Source organism: Bos javanicus, chromosome 16, assembly GCF_032452875.1.
Source record: "Bos javanicus breed banteng chromosome 16, ARS-OSU_banteng_1.0, whole genome shotgun sequence".
Lineage (NCBI taxonomy): Eukaryota > Metazoa > Chordata > Mammalia > Artiodactyla > Bovidae > Bos > Bos javanicus.
Genome location: NC_083883.1, coordinates 52,976,182 through 52,998,047, shown reverse-complemented (window position 1 = coordinate 52,998,047; position 21,866 = coordinate 52,976,182). Strand labels below are relative to the sequence as shown.

The 21,866-nt window shown below is 47.3% G+C and overlaps 1 protein-coding gene across 1 annotated transcript in view; it reads left to right on the top strand.

The window, feature by feature from the left end:
• The window catches only part of TMEM51 (transmembrane protein 51), a 59,203-nt gene extending 38,211 nt beyond the window's left edge, over positions 1–20,992 (top strand). The window contains exons 2-4 of the mRNA XM_061383215.1: positions 11,174–11,237; positions 16,209–16,731; positions 19,849–20,992. Of these exons, the coding sequence (XP_061239199.1) occupies positions 16,394–16,731; positions 19,849–20,257 (747 nt within the window). The 5' untranslated portion in view covers positions 11,174–11,237; positions 16,209–16,393 and the 3' untranslated portion in view covers positions 20,258–20,992. The remainder of the gene's footprint in view (positions 1–11,173; positions 11,238–16,208; positions 16,732–19,848) is intronic.
• The last annotated feature ends 874 nt before the right edge of the window (positions 20,993–21,866 follow it).

The following is a 21,866-nucleotide window of genomic DNA, read 5'->3' as shown; positions in this document are numbered from 1 at the left end:
ACAGAGCATGCCTCCCCCGGTCCTCAGTAGCAGCTGACGCTGGCTCGGGGCCTCATTTCCAAGATGCTGCTGCCTGTCTGGACAGAGAAACGGGCTCCGATTCCAGCAGCAGGAGCCATGGCACTGATGTTATAACCCACTGGCCAGACCTTGGTCATATGGCACAGCTAGCTGCCAGGAGGCCGGATAATGCTGTCTTTACTCTGGGAAAGCATGGGAAACTGACCATCGGGAGTTTTCTTAACAGTGGAGGAAGGGAAGAGTGGATATTGGGAGCCATGAGCAGGCAAAACAAAACCATCCTACTGAGTATCAGGCTGGTGAGTTGTCACCTGCTCTCAGGAGGTGACCTATGCTTAGAGGTGAGCTATGCCCTACGGGTGACATCTCACCTCAGCCATCTGAGTCTGGCGCATCCCTGAAAAGCCCGGCCCCTTTTCCCACCCTGAGCTGGGTCCTGATTGGCACTTACAGATCAGAGGGCAGAGAGGAAAGACAGCTGAGCTGCACACTCTGAGGCCCCCAAGAAATCGTTTTGCATCTCAGCAGTTTCACTGGGGCTTCCCTGTAGATGAGGAACCCTCTACAGTAGATGACTGGGCCTCTGCAGGATCACCTGTTGACTGCAGAAGAAGCAGATGAGTCTTTTTCAGTTCCTGGGATGATCTTTTCAGTTCCTAGGAGACTTTAAAACCTGGGGCGGGGCAGGGGCTTTCCTGGTGGCTCAGTGGTAAAGAATCCACCTGCCAAATGCAGGAGACACAGGTTCGATCCCTGATCCAGGAGGATCCCACATGCCGCCAAGCAACGAAGCCCGTGTGCCACAACTATGAAGCCTGTGCTCTAGGGCCCTGAAGCCTCAACTACTGAGCGCACGCGCCACACCTACTGAAGCCCGTGTACCCTAGAGCCCGTGCTCCACAATGAGAGAAGCCACTCCAGTGAGAAGCCTGCACACGGCAACAAAGAGTAGCCCCCGCTCACAGCAACTAGAGAAAGCCTGCTCAGCCATGAAGGCCCAGCACAGCCAGAAAGAAATAAAAAGCCTGGGGGAGTGGGTGGCGGTGAGTGTGGGCTAGTAGCAGGCTGGGGAAATCCAAATGTCATCCCTCCCTCTCTGCACCATGTCTTGACACTTACTGTGTACCCAGCATAGTACACTTAACATGAATGAGACGGTCACTCCTCAACCCCGTGAGGTTAATTCTGTCTGTTCTGATCACCTCTAGAAAGAGACGGCTCTCACTCTGACCCTTGCACTGATTATGCCTTGACCTCTCTGCAGAGTCAGGGAAGCAGCCCAGCCCTCACAGGGAGAAGACATTGGAAAGCATGAATGAGCTATGTCGTGAAGGTACTAAGCTCTAGGCCAGGGGTAGTTCTTGTTTTGTCTCCCATTGTGGAAGAGGTGTCAAGGCCCTCAAAGCAAGCCCCCTTCCCCAGGCTGTTTTTGTCCTTCCCCTCTCCTGCAGGCTGCCCTGCTTTAACCTCTATTCCAGTTTTATGATTAAACATCGGTGTCAATTATTTACAGTCTGTCCAGATGAGTATCAGGGTTCCAGGGGACTGAGTGGCTCACACGGGGGAAGTTAGTTCTTATGGAGGGGAAATGAGAGGAAGGAAAACAAGAAATTCTACTTCCTGACCGCAGAGGCTGAGGTCGGCCTAGGCAGGGCTTCCGGTGGATGGGGTATAGGGACGGGGCTCTCTGTTGGAGTGTGGGGACTGAGAGATGATGGGTAGTGGGGCATGCTAGCTCTGGAGTCAGACATAACCAGTCTGAATCATTACTGTGCCATTCGCTGTGTGTCTTAGAGTAGGTACCTTAACTTCTCTGAACTTCAGTTTCTTCATCTGTGAAATGGAGATTATTCTAGATACTTTCTCATTAGAGTTTGGGGGGAAAAAGCAAGATAGTAAATAATAAATTAAAATGTAGTTATATTAAATAGCAATGATAAATTATCAATATTAATGTAAAATATTCTAAATTTTGTAAATAAAATATTACACGAAATTAATTTGTTGTTGCTGTTGAGTCACTAAGACATGTCTGACTCTTGTGCGACTCCATGGACTATAGCCCGCCAGGCTCCTCTGTCCATGGGATTTCTCAGGCAAGAAGGCTGGAGTGGGTTGCCACTTCCTTCTCCAGGGGATCTTCCCAACCCAGGGATCGAAACTGCGTCTCCTGCATTGCAGGTTGATTCTTTACCACTGAGCCACCAGGGAAGCCCAACATGGAATTAATCATAGTAGTAATAAATGCACGGAGAGCAGCCAGCACAGTGCCTGGCGCTTGGTGTGTGTGTGCATGCTGGTCGCTCAGTCCTATCTGACTCTGCGACCCCATGAACTGTAGCCTGCCAGGCTCCTCTGTCCATGGGATTTTCCAGGCAAGAATACTGAGGAGTCGATTCCTAGGCAGATTGATAAGAAGTTCAGGGTCCCCAAGGAGGAGAAAGGGGTCTGGGGCTCTCGAAATGGAGATTGGGGGTCTGAAATTCTTAAGGAGGAGAAAAGGACAAACATTTTTTTCCTCTGCATTCCTTCAGATCAGATCAGTCGCTCAGTTGTGTCCGACTCTTTGCGACCCCATGAATCGCAGCATGCCAGGCCTCCCTGTCCATCACCAACTCCCGGAGTTCACTGAGACTCATCAAGTCAGTGCTGCATTCCTTAGTCTTAGTCAATTACACAACTCAGTTTAAACTCTGTACTAGGGATGATACAACAACAATGTATCTGGCTGGAGGACAGTTTCTCCTTCCTGAAAACCTTCTGACTAATTCTGATATCTTAGAATGTATATTACGGGAGTGGGTCTGGAGGATCTTTCTATTGTTAAATTCTAATCTTGTTATCCTAAAATGTAAATTGCTGGAGTAGGTCTGGTAAAATTTTCACAAACTTGAGACATTCTTTTGATTCATTGTAATAACTAATTAAAAGGTATATAACTCCATTGCTAACACTAGCAAGGGGGTACTCTTTCTGCCCCCTTCTGATGCCTATGTCAGAAGCTTTCTCTATCCCTTTTATATTTTAATAAAACTTTATTGCACAAAACCTCTGAGCAATCAAGCCTGGTCACTGGTCCCGGATTACATTCTTCTCTTCTGGAGGCCAAGAATCCCGGCATCTTTTCCTGGGTCAGCAACAACCTTTCAGTACTGCACTGGGTTGCCATGCCCGCCTCCAGGGGAACTTCCAAACCCAGGGATTGAACCCAGGTCTCTCACATTGCGAGTGGATTCTTTACTGTCTGAGCCACCAGGGAAGCCCAAGAATAGTGGGGTGGTAGCCCACTCCAGTACTCTTGCCTGGAAAATCCCATGGACAGAGGAGCCTGATAGGCTGCAGTCCGTGGGGTCGCAAAGAGTCGGACACAACTGAGCGACTTCACTTTCACTTTTCATTTTCATGCATTGGAGAAGGAAATGGCAACCCACTCCAGTGTTCTTGCCTAGAGAATCCCAGGGATGGGGGAGCCTGGTGGGCTGCCGTCTATGGGGTCGCACAGAGTCGGACACGACTGAAGTGACTTAGCAGCAGCAGCAGCAGCCTATCCCTTCTCCAGGGGATCTTCCTGACCCAGGAATCGAACCAGGGTCTTCTTCATTGCAGGCAGATTCTTAACAGCTGAGCTGCTGGGCACTTGGTAAGTGCTTAGGAAATATTTAAGGGTGTTGCTACAATTCCAAAATGTAACTGCTGGAGAAAGAATTGAGTATGTCAGGTGATTTCCTAAAAAATCAGAAGCAGGTAGAGACAGGGAGCTGGAGATGGCAGCTCTGGCTAAAATGCTTCCAGTGGGAATCACTGGTGGAAAGTGGAGAGGAGGGAGTAGGGAGGGGGTTGGGCGGCTCAACTGTGTTCCCAAAGGGCTCTTGGCAGAAGGTTTGGGAACCACTTCTATGGAGGCAACATTGCTGTAGCTAAAAAAGAAAATGTCCAGATATGGGCAGGATAAACTTTCTGAAACTGTGTCCTAATCTCCAGAATCAGAGCCAGTCTGATAAAGGCCTGGGAACAGGGAGGGTTTGGATCTACAGGATTCATCAGCCCTCAGAGGTCTGTCTCCTCCACACACCTCTGTTTGGTTGTTAAAACCCCCTCATAGAAAGACTACATAAAATAAACATCTGCCTTGCTTTGGCCTCACAGTTTAGGAACTTTAGCTTTGAGCCACCAGGAGAGCCTGCTGATACAAGCCTGAGAGTGTTTGCCTTTTATCACACTTTCTGTCCAAGCAAAGTTAGAACAGGTGCTGACTTGGCTCACGAGCAGAATCATGGGTTAACCTGTAAACCAGGTCAAAGAGTGCCAGGATGCCCAGCCTCCCTCCAGCCCAGTCCCACAAGGACTGGGTGCAAAATTCACCAAGTGATTGGTTTGGTCAAGAGTAAGGAACTGTGCCTGATTAAACCAACTGTTAGGTAAGTAAACAGCCTGAGTGTTGGCAGGTGCCACAGAACACGAATGCTGCTTGTATTCATTTCCTGTGGCTGCTATAAGGAACTACCACCCCAAACTTGGGGATGGAAAACAACGCAGATTTATTCTCTTGCACTCAGGTTCATGGGCTAAAGTCAGAGGGGCTAGTTGCTTCTGGAGGCTCGGGGGAGAATCCCAGTCCTTGTCTTTCCCACTGTAACAGCCCAGGGAGGTAGATCCCAGCGGGGTGGTGGTGTTGGTAGTTCGGTCGCTAAGTCGTGTCCGACTCTTGCAACCCCATGGACTGTGGCCTGTCAGGCTCCTCTGTCCATAGGATTTTCCAGGCAAGAATACTGCAGTGGGCTGCCATTCCTTCTTCAGGGGATCTTCCTGACCCAGGGATCGAAACTGCATATACTGCATTGCAGGTTCCTGCATTACAAGGGGATTCCTTACTTCTGAGCCACCCATCCCCTCTTACAGATGAGGCAACAGGAGGAGAGGGGTGAGAATGATTCAGTAGCAGAGCTGAGATGCAAATGCATCTTTGGCCCGGAGCCCACTCTGGGAATCCCACCATGTGGAGGGTGGAGTTGACCCTTGCAGTCGCCGTCCATAGTCCCTGATTTTAGAAGTTGTCACCTCTGCCCTCCTCTACTATGTGCTGCAAAATGACTCTTGAGAAGGAAGAACCAAAGGACTCAAGCTGGTGTCCAAAACAGCCTGCTACTCAAGGACAAACAGTGTGTCCAGACTGTGCCCAGGTTCACACGAGCCTGTCTGGCAGCCGGGGGTGGGGGGCAGTGAGGTGAGATGTGCTCCAGGCTCTCGTCTATCCCCCTAGTCCTCCCGCCTTCCCAGACTCGGAGCTGCATGTCGGATGCCTGCACTTCTGGTCCCCAGAAGGTCGGCTGTGACGTCTCACTTCACTTGCTCCTCGTGCCCAGAGGATAGCCTCAGTGGTGGGACCATAGACGCAGCCCTTAATAATAGCTGCTGCCCTGCCTTGAGAGGAGCTCATCGGGCTTGGCTGAAAGGCTGCTTTTCCATCACCCCACAGATGAGGAAGACCTGAACAAACAGCTGGGCTCAGGGCCACCACCTCTAAGCTGTGAGGCCTGGGACAAGTTCCTCAACCTCTCTGTGCCTCAGTGTATTCAGTGATGATGTGGACAAAGGTGGGGACCACCTTGTCTAGTCGTGGGGCAGGATAAATGAGCTCACTTGTGCAGAACGCTTAGTGTGAGCCTGGCATGCAGTCAGTGTCCAGGAAGCAGCAGCAGATATTTCATAGTTGCTGATGGTGGGCTGGGGCTGAAGTCGGGGAGGCCAGGTAGGGTGGTCAGTGCCTGTGTTCAGCCCTGCTTGCCAGAGCAGGAGGCCATTGTTGGCGCATTCCCAGAGCCTGGAGAAAGAGTCAGGCTCACTTTGATGGTGACAAGAGCTCTCAGACTCCATCCTGGCAGGGAAACACACAGAGATGTCACATTTCCCGAGAAATATTGAGTGTGGCGGGAGCCCTGGATATCAGGTCCTGGTGCCAGCCCTGTAAGTAGGGTCACATTCCAGCTGCCTGCTTAGTTTCTCTAAGTTTCTTGAGAAACTTAGACAAAAACTTAGTTTCTTGACACTGAGTCAAGGTCCTGAAGAAAAGATACCCGGTTTGTTAACTTGTTCCTTCTGTTTATGGCTCCCGGAGTCTTCAGAGTAAGTTAGTCTTCCTTAATTTCCTTCCTTAATTTCAGCAACACTTAGTGGATTAGCAACGAGACTGAGGACATCAGACCTTATAAAAATTACTGATGTCTTATGTGGGTGAGGGGAAGCTGCCTCTTTTCTCTTCAAGAAGTGGTGCATCCTGGGAGGTGTCTGCTCCCCTTTATATATATCTGCTCCCATATATATGTATGCTTTGTTGCTCATTCATGACCAACTCTTTGTGACCCCATGAACTGTAGCCTGCCAAGCTCCTCCTCCATGGGATTCTCCAGGCAAGAATATGGGAGTGAGTAGCCATTCTCTTCCCTAGGGGATCTTCCTGACCCAGGGATTGAACTCCGGTCTCCTGCATTGCAGGTGGATTCTTTACCATCTGAGCCACCAGGAAAGCCCATCTCCTCCCCCATCTCTGTGCAGTTTTCCAGACTCAGCCCTTCCCACAGGACACTTTATCTCCTCCTGTCCCCAGACTTTGCCCCAGTGAAGTTTACAGATGCCTCCAGGCCCTGCAGAGCTGCTGCTTTATCCTCCTCCTTCCAGCCCCCTTCAAAGTGAATTGGTTGCTCTTTCTATAGGCTCTTTGGATACGCCCTGTTTTAGCAGTGCTGGGTAGTGATGAAAAGCATGGGCTTTAGAATCAGACATAACCTACTCCTGCCTTGTACTAGCTGTGTGGCGTCTGACCAGTTATGTTCCCTCTCTGAACTTCACTGTCCTAAATGGAACTGCTGCTGCTGCTGAGTCACTTCAGTAGTGTCCGACTCTGTGCGACCCCATAGATAGCAGCCCACCAGGATGCCCCGTCCCTGGGATTCTCCAGGCAAGAACACTGGAGTGGGTTGCCATTTCCTTCTCCAATGCATGAAAGTGAAAAGTGAAAGTGAAGTCGCTCAGTCATGTCTGACCCTCAGCGACCCCATGGACTGCAGCCTTCCAGGCTCCTCCGTCCATGGGATTTTCCAGGCAAGAGTACTGGAGTGGGGTGCCATTGCCTTCTCCGTAAATGGAACTAATAACTATTAAATGATTGGGCACGGAAAGATCTCAACAGAGGGCCTAGCACAGAGTCGGCATTCAACACATGACATTCAACATCTCTCACCTGGTGCTGACTTCCCTTCTAAGAAGAAGAGTAACCCGTCTTTCTGCTGGACTGTGAAAGTAGTCTCACCCATCTGTGCATCCTCCAAAGCCCCAGGCGCACAGTAGGGACCCATGAGTTGTTGGGGCTAGATTCTTTAAAAAGCCAGTTTAAAAGAAACGCACACTTGTTACCCCTGATGCTTTGGTGATGAAGCATCTCCAGCGGTCATCCGTACATTGCCCATTTCCGGCCTATGTGCGCCCCCTCCCCCCTCGCCGGGAGTGGCCCACAGGGACTAGGCCTTGTGGGAACTGATGTTATATAAGGGGAAAGAAGTGGGCTTCAGAGTCAGATTGTGCATCTTGACTGCAGCTTTCAGCTGTGTGACCCAGGGCAAAATGCTTAACCTCTCTGAGACTCAGAGGTCCTGGGGCTAATCCTCTTTGAAGGGCACCTCTGAGGCTTGGATACCTTTAGAAAGGGTACTTGTCTCCTTCTTGAACTGTTCCTATTATTATCCTTACTCTGTCTCTCAATTCACTCAGTACCCTTTCTTTTTCATTATCCTATCAGCTCTCTGGCTCAGGCAGCCCTCCCCGCTCCTCTGACTTTATGACTCATTTGCACAGCGCTCTTCATTTTTTCCCGAGTGCACAGTCTACAAGAACCTGTCCTAAAAGAACAGGAACCTGACACTCTCTGACCTCAGGGGAGATGGCCTGAAACTCCCAGGAGGGACGGGGCTGTGGCAGAGGTTGCTCAGAGCCTTTCTTCCAGCCCCCACCCCCTCCCCACGGCAGGGGACTGGAGCTCGTTGACAAAAGTGATTGTGAGCTAAAACTTGGCAGAAAGGGCCTCACTGAATTCTTCCTTTGTGACGGAAATGTAGCACAGCCTGGTCCCTGCGAATGGAGCTGGGGATCCCTTTCCCAATTATGCAGCTTGGCAGAGAGAGGTTGGGGCGCAGGGAGAATGGTCAAGGAGCCTCTTTGTCATGGGGGCTGGTTATGCTGCCAGACACCTCCGACTGCTGAGATCTCCTCCCCCGGGTGGGCTGGACACTTCTGGAACTGTGCCTTCCAGGGCCAGAGAACAGAGCTCAGAGGCCACATGAGGGTCCAGAGCACAGCCTAGGTTTCTAAACTGTGTTCCAGAGAATTGCTGGGATTCAGCGGGAGAGGGGCAAGGGAAGGCTTGCCCATCAACACTTCGGACACTGTGCTGTTTCAGCCAGAGCAGTGCTGTCTTCTGTTGTTCGATTTTATTTAAATTGTTATCTCTATACTGTCTCTAGGGCTTCCCTGGTGGCTCAGCTGGTAAAGAATGCAGCAGACCTCTTGCAATCAGGAGACCCAGGTTCAATCCCTAGGTCAGGAAGATTCCCTGGAGAAGGAAAATGGCAACCCACTCCAGTATTCTTGCCTGGAAAATCCCATGGATGCAGGAATCTGGCAGGTCCATGGGTTCACAAGAGTCAGGCACGACTTAGCAGCTACAGCACCACCACATACAGTCTCTGTCTATATACTGAAAAGTGAAAGTGAAAGTCGCTCAGTCCTGTCCGGCTTTTTGCGACCCCATGAACTATACAGTCCATGGAATTCTCCAGGCCAGAATACTGGAGTGGGTAGCATTTTCCTTCTCCAGGGGATCTTCCCAAACCAGGGATCAAACTCAGGTCTCCCACATTGCAGGCAGATTCTTTACCAGCTGAGCCACCAGGGAAGCCCGCGTCTGTATAGAAAGAGATCCTAAGTGTGGACTGGTGATAAGTATCCATCCCCCTCCACAACTTGGGTCTCAGCCAGGTGAGCACTCAGATGTTAGAGCCGTGGTGGGGCTCAGCCCTCTCTTCCCCTCAACTCTCCAGGGAAATCCCTTGACCTGGCTGTAGCTGGTTAGCCAAGGATGTGTGTGGGAATAAAGACAGCAGATGCCCAGGTTGGAGGAGCAAAGCTCAGGGTGCTCACCTACCTGCTAGGAAGACCAGGGGCCAGGTGAAACCTCAAACCCCACCAGGAAATACTGACAGAGTCACTGTCTTGGGTCAGAATGGAAGTCACATTTAGCCTGGGTGACTTTCCCGTGTTGTTGGGAAATCATTTGCATAAGGACATAAGACTTGGATATCCTGAAAATTAGCTCTATCTAATCCTGTCCCCCTCGATGCCAACCTTGGACTAGGCATTTTCCCTAATGGATACAGGATATCAGTTAAACTTTTTAACTTGCTAGATAGTCATTCATTCATTCTACAATAGTTATTAAGCACCTGTTAATAACTAAGAGTTAATAACTAAGTCTGTTAATAACAAGACTGTGCTACAGTCTTGACACAAGGTGCTGAGTGCTGGGTATACAGAAATGAACAAGGCGAATGGGACTTTTCTGTCAAGGCATTTACACTCCAGTAGGGAGACAATAGGAAAGCAAAGCAAGGCTGTTGTAGACTGAGGTAACATCATCCATCCATAGGAAGGAATGTCATAAGTACCAAAGCATGGGGCTTGAGAGTAGCTGGGTAAGGGAGAGGATAGTGTAGTGTGATCAAAGAAATCCTCGCTGAGGAGGTGGCATTTGAGCTAAAAGACAGAAGCGGTAAGGAAATGGATAAACAAAAAAGACAGGTAGATGGGAGGGAGGTTCAAGAGGGAGGAGACATATGTATACCTGTGGCTGATTCATGTTGATGTATGGCAGAAAGCAGCACAATATTATAAAACAAATATCTTGCAATAAAAAAAATTTTTTAAGAGATTTTAAAAAAGGGTGGGGGAGGAAGTTTATAAAAGGAAGACTAGAAAAATAAATACATCATGCTCAAATCCAGGAAAAAAAAAGACAGGTAGAAGAGTTTCAGGCATTGGGAACAGTAAGTGCAAAGGCCCTGCAGCAGGATGTGCTTAATGCGACTAGAAACAGACAGGAAGCCCCCTGAGGGTTGGTGAGTCAAGAGATAAGAGGCAAGAGCCCAGTCCAATCTGGTGGGATTTGAAGGCCACAGCAAAGGAGTTCGAATTTTATGCTAAGAACAATGGAAAGGTATCAACTCTCAGAATCTCCTACTGTAAAATATTCCAGCCAATCAAAAGAGTATATATAGGTGTATATATATATGATATTTAATGAATAATTTAATGAACACCCAGGTACCCTTCACTATTCCTCCTCGACACCATTTCTCACTCCTCCAGGGAGATACCTGTTGTCCTCAATTTTAATTCATAATTTTGCCTTTCTTCCTAATAATTACAGAGATAAAGCAATACACTGCCTGGTTTTGAACTGCATATAAATAGAATCATGCTATGTGTGTTCTGCGATATGCTTTCCTGTTCAGCCTCACATGTTGTCAGAATGGTCCGTGCTGGTGCATGGAGCTGCGGTTTATTCCTTTTCTCTGCTGCATCGTACTCCAGTGGACCATAACTGCATAGTCAGCTACTGTCAGGGTTTATCTTTTCTCCTGGGACATGACATTATTCGATTTTCTAATGTTGAATCAACTATGCATTATTGGGATAAACCTTTTTGAAAAATGTGGTTGGATTCCATTTGCTGATATTTTGTTTAGGATTTTTGTTTCTGCACTGGCAGATCAGCTTCACCTGTCATTTTCCTTTCCTGCCTTGTTGCTTTTGGGGTCAAGATTGCACATTCCCTATAAAGTGACCTGGGGAGTGTTTCTCCTGGTACTCTCCAGAGCACTTGTATAGGTTGGAGAAACCCATGGAAAGATTTCATCAGTGTGACTGCCATGTCATCATCCTTTTGCAGCCCTGCTCTTGTTAGAGTCTTGGCTTCTTTTGATATAACTTTTCTTGCATGTGCCTTCTCCCCCCAAAGCAAAGAAAACACATGCCTCCCGCATGAGTACCTCAACTTGACATGGTCACAGCGTACTTAGAAAGCTGCTTTTCTGTTTTTTTACAGGTGGGTCCTTAACACAAGATTTTTAGCATGAAGAGTTGTCAACTGCCTCCCCAGCTGACCACAGGTAGGTGCCTCTCTTAACTGGTTCACAGCTTTCTTGAAAACCTAAATACAGGATCATTCATTCATCTCTTAGGGCTGCCTCGAACCTGAGTTGTGATGGACCCAATTCCTGGGTCCCAAGGTGAGTCTGGGCCAGCTGGGACCTCAGGCTGCTCACCAAGGCTGCTCTGTTTTAAGGACATCTTGGAAACTATGTGACCCAAATCCTCTAAGCACAAAATTAGCTTCTTTCCATTATTTTTGAAAGGGAAAGAACACCATGCTAAATATAACGTGGGTCAACAAGCCAGAAACAAGATAAATAGCCACCAGCTGCACGTTGGGGAGCTGGGTCTCCACGCCCCACAGTGAACCTTCGAGGTCTTGGTTTCCAGAGGGTGGGAGGAACCAGCAAAGGATCTGAAGCTACCGTTGGACACAAAACCCTGCCGCAAACCCAAAAAACAAATGCCTTCATTTTGTTTTCTTATTTGAAAAACAACGCATTTCTGTGTTTTCTAGTTATTACCCTCCCAAGGAGAAAACGAAAATAAAAACCATTCTGATCCCAACACCCAGAGAAAATAACTATAAACATTGTGGCTTGTATCATTTGAGTGTTTTGAAACTTAATGTAACACATTCAGTGGAGTCTCTCCCAAGCCTTTATTCCCCACTATCATTCTTTCTTTTTAGATGTTCTTTTTGTAGTGCTCCCCCACCCCGCCACTCCATAAAACTTTAATACCAGATAGGCTGAGTATCTATGTACCATGGAGGACCACAAACTCTGTAACAATTAAGATTATTTTACACCATCCCCAAGAGCCAAGTTTCCCCCCTTGTGGGTGAGCTCACCCCATGGAGAATGCAGTCTTTAAATAATATTAAATAACAAACCTTCCTGTAGGAACTCACTGTGTGCTGGTCACATACTGTTCTGGGTACTTTATGTACATTTACTTGTTGACTTATCATAACTTTCCTATGAGATTGAGTCCTAGAGAGCTTTTATCTGCATCTTAACAGTTGTAGAAACTGAGGCACAGGGAGGTTAAGTCATTTGTCCAAGGTCACTCAGCTGGGAAGGTGCAGAGAGCCCAGGCAGCCTGGTTCCACAGCTCACACTTAACCACCAAGCTGTGTTGCCTTAAGACAATACATTCAAACTGTAAAAAATTCAGACTACAGAAATAGAGTATGTAGGTCTTTTGTCTCTAAAAAATACAGAAATAGAGTAAAAGTTACACTTCCTAAGCCCCCTTCATCCCCGGAAACAATCTTTGGCACAAGTTTGGAATGTGTCTCTCATCTGGGATTTTACATATATGTTTACATATATGAAATATATTGCCTCTTTATTTTAACATAAGTAAAATCATTCAGCCTTTTCCCCTATATATTCATATGAATAATACATGCCCATGTACAGAGCCTTATAAAAATTAGGATCACACTGAACATACTCTTATTTGATTTTAAAATCTATCATCAGCTGCTTTGAGACCATAATTCAGTAAGTGCATATTTTATTTAACCAGATCCAGACTAGTGGCGGTTGAAGTAGTTTCTAGTTTCCCACTGCTATCAAGTTAGGATGAATATCCTTGCCCTGTACATAATTCTTAGAAGTTGGAATGACAGAGCTTGAGGGTATAAACATTTTTGAAACTTTTGATCCCTAAATGCCAAAACTTGCCACCCAGAAAAACTGTATGAAATCGCCCATCCCAACACCCTCACCCACACTGAGTATTACTGCCGGTTTTCAGTCATTGACAACAGGCCAAGAATGTGTTCGTTCTGACGTTTTCATCTCTGCCCATGTCCCTCATCAGGGGCCTGTTTTACTCATGTGACAGCACAAAGCAAAACTTGAATTGAGAATGAATGAGAGCGAGGAGCCAGTTAGGGTAATGTGGCCACATCACTGAGTTAATAAACAGGTTGTCAGCCTCCCTGGTAAGAGGTCTGGCTGTCCAGCCCTGAGCAGGTGCTCAGTGAATAGTTTCTTCTTCTCTCCTGCTTCCAGCACAAGGCTCAGGCTGCATCTCTCTACCACTGAGCCCCCTAGTTCTGACCTTTGTCTCCAATCCATTTGGCAGAACCGAGGCATTGCTAGGGCTGCGAAACCCCTCATCCTTCCCTTCGCTGGCCATGAGTGATGTGAGAAGCACACCGCCTTGTGTATACAGTAGGCAATTAGCAGCTGGCCTCACTGCAAGTGTCTCCGACAGGATTCTTGTTCAGTGTTCTGCATGCACACACGAGCATGGTCATACACCAGCACACGGGCATGTGTGTGCATGTATGTACACACTTGTACCCACCCATATAGTATAGCACATTCAGGAGGCAGACCCTCATATGTGAAGTGGGGCTTCTCTCTCACAAGATTCTCCATATGCCCTCCAGCCTGAGTTAGGACCCCCGGCTGCCTAGTGCCACAGTTCCTGTACTTTCTTCTCATTATTTTTTTAATTTTTAAAAATTTTATTACTTTATTTTTGGCTGTGGGTCTTCATTGGTTTTATTTTGTGGGTCTTCGTTGCCACGGGGACTTCAGTTGCAGTGAGAGGGGGCTACTCTAGTTAATGTGGCAGGCTTCTCACTGCAGTAGCTTCTCTTGTTGCAGAGCCAGGCTGTAGGGCACATGGGCTCAGTAGTTGTGGCTCCTGGGCTCTAGAGCACAGGCTCAGGACTTGTGGCCCATGGGTTTAGTTGCCCCGTGACATGTGGGATCTTCCTGGATCAGGGCTTGAACCAAGGTCTCTGGCATTGGCAGGCGGATTCTTGACCACTGAGCCACCAGGGAAGCCCTTTTTAATATTTTTATTGTGATAAAAATCACATAACGCATACTATTGTAACCATATTTAACTATGCAGTTCAGTGGCACTAAGTACATTCACATTGTTGTGCAACTCTCACCATCAGCACCATCATCCATCTCCCGAATTTTTCATCTTCCAAAACTGAAACCCTGTCCCCATTAAACACTTAAGTCCCCATTCCCCCTCTCCACCTCCACCCCTTGGCCCCTGGCATCTACCAATGTACTTTCTGACTCTATAAATTTGACTATTGTAGGTACCTTATATAAGTGGAGTCAGGTGGCGCTAGTGGTAAAGAATCTGCCCGCCAATGCAGAGATGTAAGAGATGTGGGTTTGATCCCCTGGAGGAGGGCATGGCAACGCACTCTAGTATTCTTGCCTGGAGAATCCCATGGACAGAGGAGCTTGGTGGGCTATAGTCCATGGGGTCCCAAAGACTCGGACATGACTGAAACAACTTAGCACCCAATGTAATTGGAATGCCTTCTTAAGAAGGCATTAAGTTATATTTAACTTAATATATGTCCTAAAAACAGATTATGCCTTATTTTTTTTCTCTCTCTCTCCCTACTTTATTGTTATTCCCTGTGGACTGTTCTCCTGCTGGCCTGAAACCTCCCCGCTAATCCTTAATTTGTTCATCAGTATTTCTCTAGTACTGAACACTGCTTAGCAGGTACATGTGAAATATTTGTTGAGTGGGAGAAAAAAAAAGAAGGAATGGACTTCAAGCCAGTAGAAGATGTTATCCCAATTATTTTTAGAGTATTTTTGAACAAAGTGGCCAGTTTCAGACGGAGCCCAGTGCTTGATGAGAAAATATCTCGGCAGCATCAGATTTCACATGGCCTGGTTAGCCATCTTTTTGCAAGGAGCGGAAAGAATGTGGAATGGCAAATAGGGCCTTGCCCATCTAAACAGCTGTAAAGTTTTACTGTTCTGCAAAGATTGCTGTGGCAGGGATAATGTATTGAGGAGTAATTAGCCAGGAGCCTTACTCGCTGGTCCTCCAGCCCCCTGAAAGTGTTCCAATCTCAAACCTTCAAGTCACTGGCTTATCAGGCTCCCTCTCCCTGCCAGCAAATTGTTACAGACTCCCAGCTGATTGATCCCATGAGCACAAGGTCTCGGAGCTGCTTCACAAGATAGGGTTTTTCATCCAGCTGGGCACAACAGCTAAGATGATGGATGTGCAGGTTTCTGCCCCTTTAAGAAAAGCAAAACTCAGAACTTCCCTGGCAGTGCAGTGGTTAAGACGCCCTGCTCCGCATACAGGGGGCACAGATTCCATTCCTTGGTTGGGGAACTAAGATCCCGCATGCCACACATGCCGTGCCAGCCAAAAATAAACGGAAAAGCACCCTTTAAGAGAGAAGGAAAAAAAAAAGGTAAAACTCCATGTGGCTGAAAAGAAGCATGCCTTGCAGGACAGCTTCATCTAGCTATTTCATTCATTTGATTCAGCAGGCATTGGGGGAGGGAGGGTGCTGCTATGTTCCAGGAGCAAAGTGGAAAAGAAGTGGTCACAGAAAGAAAGAGATTTGCCACAGAAGATCCTGGGGGCTTGTGGGAGACACAGAAGGGCAGCTGAGCAGGGCTGATCAAAGAAGGGCAGAAACCCTGGAGGGAGTTTGCGAGGGGGAGTGAAGTGCAAGATGAGTGGGAGAGGCAGGGTCAGGTTGAGCCCGCCATGAGCAGGATTCCAAGGAGCCTGGATTTTGTGCTGCAGACAATGGGAAGCTACTTCCACTGGGTCACATCATGACTGATGCCGGTCAGCCAGGCAATATTGACATGGCTCAGGAAGCCATGGTTCACTCTCGCCGTAGCTGGTGAGAGGCTGAGATTGTACTGCACTTCACTAAATCCCACAAAATATCTGGATGACCAGCAGCTCTGACCTTTCTGGCTTCCCGCAGGGAAAGGTCTGGCTTCTCCTTTTCAGGTTGGGGAGGCAGATCACAGAAGGAGCAGGGCACGTAAGACGTCTGGAATGCATCAGAGGCAAGCCCAGCCCTGGCCATGACTCAGTCCTGCCTCCCCCTACCCCTCAACCCCGCCCCGACCCCGTCCCTAGTCAGGAGCACAGCCACCGCATTCAGCAGAGCGCCTTGAATCAGAAATGACTTTGCTCTCTCCTCTCTGCTTTCCTCGCAGACCTCCCGGACGCAGCCGTCTACACAGGATGCCTTGTGTTGGCTTGCAACCATCCCTCGAGAGTCCAGCCGCCGTTTTTTTAGTGTGGCCCTAGGGCTTTCGTTCAGGACGTTTTGTTGCAGCTGCTGCTTTTTATTTATTTATTTTCTCTCTTTGAACCTGGACCTTGCCCCGCTCCTGCTGGCATGATGGCCCAGTCCAAAGCCAACGGCTCGCACTATGCGCTGACTGCCATCGGCCTGGGGATGCTGGTCCTTGGGATCATCATGGCCATGTGGAATCTGGTCCCTGGGTTCAGCAACGCAGAAAAGCCGGCTGCTCAGGGGAACAAGACGGAGGTAGGAAGTGGCATCCTTAAGAGCAAGACCTTCTCTGTGGCCTACGTGCTGGTTGGGGCCGGCGTGATGCTGCTCCTGCTCTCAATCTGCCTGAGCATCCGGGACAAGAGGAAGCAGCGGCAGGGCGAGGAGCTGGCACACATCCAGCACCCAGGGGTCGAACCGCACGCCCATGAGGAGGACAGGTGAGGATGGCCGACCGGACCTGGATTGGGGATGGACACGCACACCCACATGCATACCCACAGGCTCAGGACTCAACAATGGTGAGAACATTTTAATCTAAGGGGCTGTCTCCCATGACCGCTTCTGTGGAACAGTTTATCGTTTTACAAATGACTTTATCTTTTGATCCCAGAGTTTCCCAAATAATATGGTTTGAATGAATGATTACAGTTGTGTCAAGATTCTGACACACCCTCCAGGGGATCTGCATGGCACCTGGGGTGGCCAGAGCCTGTCCCCTGGAAGCTAGTCCATTTACCCCCAGTGTCCTGGATGTTTATGCTTTGAGTTGAAAGGTTGGGAAGCAAGGTTCTATTTGACAAAAAAAATGCTACAGACACATTTAAAAAGCAAGTGCTAAATTGGGGGCATAAGATAAAAGTTGATACCCCAAGTGTAAAAAGAGCACTACTTGTATAAAATAGATAACTGATGAGAACCTACTGTATAGCATGGGGTGGGGTGGGGGGAAGAAGGCACAGTCTGTTTGTAGGACAGATATTAAGTTAACCTTAAAAATGCATTCCAATATACAACAGATGCAAATACTGTTTGATTCTACTTATACAAGGCACCTAGAGTAGTACCTCACATTCATAGAGTTAGAAAGTACATTGATAGATGCCAGGGCCCAGAGGTTGGGGAGGTAGCGGGTAGGGGTAGGGATGGGGAATGGAGACTTAGTGTTTAATGGGGAGAGTTTCAGTTTAGAGAGGTGAAAAATTTGGGAAATGGATGATGGTGAGACATGCACAACACTGTGAATGGACTAGTGCCACTGAAATATACAGTTAAAATACGGTTAAAATAGTATGCTTTATATTATGTGACTTTTATCACAATAAAAAAATTTTTTTTTAAGATGCCTTACAAATGAATGTTAAAGAACACACGGTTGGAAAATGGACCAAGAACACGAACAAGCATTTCACAGACATTCAAATGATAGTTGTTCAGTCTCATTAGTCAGGAAATACAAACAACCAACAAAAGGCATTGTAATTCTTTGCCTATCTGCTGGCCAACATAGACTGTACTCCGGGTTAAAGATTTGTCAGGAAGTGGGTTGCTAATGAGGGGCTGGTTGACATAGCCTTACTGAAGGAGAATTCACTGTAACCGGCGTTTTAAAGATGTGTGCGCCTATCAGTTACCTTCCTAAGAGCTTATCTTTGGGACACAGTCACACAAGTTCAAAGGGGTCTGTACTCATAGATTTATCAGAGCATTGCTGAAAATAGCATAGACAGATGTGACTACTAAATATCCATCAGTCGAGCTAAATTATAACATGCCCATTCACTAGAATTCTCTGCAGCCACTGCCAAACTATATTTGTTAATGTGAATCTGTATCTCTGAGAAAAGGAGGTTTATAACACAGCATGTTAAGGTCTTCATCACATCAGACATTGTGGCTATGGGACTAGAGAAGGATCTGGAAAGGTGTATAGCAAAATGTTGTTATTGTTCAGCCGCTAAATCGTATCCAACTCTTTGCGATCCCGTGAACTGAAGCACACCAGGCTTCCCTGTCCTTCACTATCTCCCAGAACTTGCTTAAACTCAAGTCCATTGAGTCAGTGATGCCACCAACCATCTCGTCTTCTGTTACCCCCTTCTCCTGCCTTCATTCTTTCCCAGCATCAGGGTCTTTTCCAATGAGTCGGCTCTTCCCATCAGGTGGCCAAAGTATTGAAGCTTCAGCTTCAACATCAGTCCTTCCAATGAATATTCAGGACTGATTTCCTATAGGATTGACTGGTTTGATTTCTTTGCAGTCCAAGGGATTCTCAAGAGTCTTCTTCAATACCACAACTCAGAAGCATCAATTCTTCAGTGCTCAGCCTTCTTTATGGTCCAACTCTCACATCCATACATGACTAATGGAAAGATCATAGCTTTGACTATATGGACCTTTGTTGGCAAAGTGATGTCTCTGCTTCTTAATATGCTGTCTAGGTTTGTCATAGCTTTTCTTTCAAGGAGCAAGTATCTTAATTTTGTGGCTGCAATCATCATCCACAGTGATTTTGGAGTCCAAGAAAATAAAACCTGTCACTGTTTCCACTTTTTCTCCATCTATTTGCCATGAAGTGATAGGACCAGATACTATGATCTTAGTTTTTTGAATGTTGAGTTTTAAGCCAGCTTTTTCACTATCCTTTTTCACTCTCATCAAGAGGCTCATTAGTCCCTCTTCACTTTCTGCCTTTAGGTATCATCTGCATATCTGAGGTTGTTGATATTTCTCCTGGCAATCTAAGTATTTTTATATTCTTTATTAAATTTTTCTGTAGTGTTTGAATTTTCAGTAAGAATGTCTTATCTTTCTAGTGGAATGGGAGATGTTTTTATTTTGGAAAAATTAAACAAATTTTCTGAAAGTAAAAGATAATCAGGCATATTCTAGAAAACTTGGGAAATACAAAAAAGAGCAAAGAAGGAAAACTAGTTACCCATCCTTAAAGGTATGACCAAGTCACTTGACCTCAATGTATCTGTTTTCCCATCCATAAAATGAAAAGTGTTAACCTCCCCTGCTTTTTTAGCCCAAATGTAACATCATGCCAGGTGGGCTATTCTGATGCCCAGATGGGCGTCCTTTGACCATAGACAACATAAACATACATGAAACAGGTGCCAATTTGAAGCAAAATGGTTGTTCCTGGGTAGAGAAAGAATATCTGGAATATAAAATTTACATGTATCTCAAATTATTCTGTAATTTCCCATCCATAAAATGGGTATACCAATATTGGGCTGGCCAAAAAGTTCATTTGGGTTTTCCATATTATCCAATGGAAAAGCCCAAACAAACTTTCTGGCCAACCCAATAGAACCTAACTCATAGTGTCTTTAGGAAGATGACATTAGTTTATATGTACTTAGAACAGTGTCTGGCTTGTAGCCAATAGGTGAAGTGATAGCTCTTATTCCTCCTTGGATATACCTGTTATTAACAAGGCTGGTATCCGGGGTCCCAGTGGCAACATGTGGTCTGGGATCCGTCTCTTTGTGATCGTAAGTGACTCGAGCACATGCTAACCATCCCATGTCTGTGTTGCTATCTTGCAGCCAGGAGGAGGAGGAGGAGGCCTCCTCACGGTACTACGTCCCCAGCTACGAGGAAGTGATGAACACAAACTACGCGGAAGGGAGGGACGCGGACCAGAACCCCCGGATGAGCATCTCTCTCCCCTCCTACGAGTCCCTGATGGGGCTGGATGAGACGAGCCCCACCACAACCAGGGCCGACGTGGAGACCAGCCCAGGGAACCCCCCCGACAGGCAGAACTCCAAGTTGTCCAAACGCCTGAAGCCGCTGAAAGTGAGAAGGATAAAATCCGAAAAGCTTCACCTCAAAGACTTTAGGATCAACCTGCCAGACAAAAACGTGCCTCCTCCCTCCATCGAGCCTTTGACACCCCCCCCACAGTACGATGAGGTCCAGGAGAAGGCCCCTGATGCCCGGCCCCCCGACTGATGGCCCCTTCTGGGCGGATTCCCTCCTGTTTCTCGTCCTCTGCACCAACAGACCCCGAATGAAGCCACTTCAGCCACAGTTGAGAAGCGGAGGGGCCAGGTGTGTACTTAGCTATTTGGATGGGGCCAGGAGCTGAGGGCGTTCTAGGACTGGGGAGTGACTCTGGGGTCCCCAGGACCTCCGGTCGCAGGTACATTGGAAAGAGCTGCTGCCCCGGATCTTGAGAAGCTGTGACCCCATCCAGGGAAGCAGTGCCGGCATCTTCCCCTTTGTCCTTCCTTGACATTGAATTGCTGGGGACAATACTCCTCCTTCTGATTAGGAAAGGATACGTAGCAACTGGCTTAGATCATGGCTTTGTTTTGCTTCCACTAGGACTGTTTTGTTTCCCAAAGAAAATAAGTTATGTCTTCACTTTCTCCCTGGAGTCCTGCACTGTGGGTAGGAAAGATGACCGGCTCTACAGAAAGGACACACCCATATCATGAATTAAGCTGAACAAGAGGCTGGATGATTACATGGGGGTGAGACCCAGGTGGGGTTCTCAGAACCCTGATGCCATCAGTTGTTTTGAGGCCTCAAGACCTAAGGATGCATAAGATCCTAGTCTCATTGGTAGACTTTTCCTAGTCTCTCCTATGTATTGGCAAAAAAAAAAAAAAAAAAGAAAGCCATCTGAGATGTTCTGTTCCTTCTAAAATGAGCTTTTTGTAATAAAATATTTTATATGTCGTACATTTGGTGCTAGATTACCTTAACAGCTCTTCCAACACTGACTTGCTTAGGGAGAAATCTCACCAATGAGAACAATGCTAGCTAATATATCCTGAACACTTAGTATCTGCCAGGTACTATGCTAAGCACTTCACATATTTATCCCTATTCAGCTGTGCCCAGGCCAGGTATTGGGCTTCCCAGGTGGTGCTAGTGGTAAAGAATCTGCCTGCCACTGCAGGAGATGCAAGAGATTCTTCAGTCTCTGGGTCGAGAAGATCCCCTGGAGTAGGAAATGGCAACCTGCTCCAATATTCTTGACTGGAAACTTTCATGGAAAGAGGAGTCTGGCAGGCTACAATCCATGGGGCCGAACACAACAGAGCACACACCCACACAAGCCAGGTATTCCTACTGTGGGTTAGTTCATGGAGAATCGGGTTAATTAAGGGGCCCCATGTCACACCACTAATAAGTGGCAGAGCAGGGATTTGAACCTAGGCCCCAGGGCCTTAGTTCTTCCACAGTCTACTGTGCCACTCAGTGGAAAGGGCTCTTTCAGACTTTAAATGAGGACTTGTGTGTCCCAAGTGCTGAGAGTGTCCCTGTCAACCGACATGCCCAACAGAAAATTCTGGATATTTAGACAGCAAGTCCAAAGTTCCCTTTCTGGGACGTGGTTAAGTCCAATGGTTAAGACTCCATGCTTCCAATGTCAGAGGCATGGGTTCAGTTCCTGGTTGGGGAAGTTCCACATGCCATGTGGCATGGCCAAAAATAAAAACCAAAATAAAACACAAAGTTCCCTTCCTGGTGTTGGTGAGCCTGGAGCTGGCTGCTAGGGGTCTGTGTGGCTGGGAGAGCAAATTCTCAGGCCCTGAATGTTTTCCTAAAA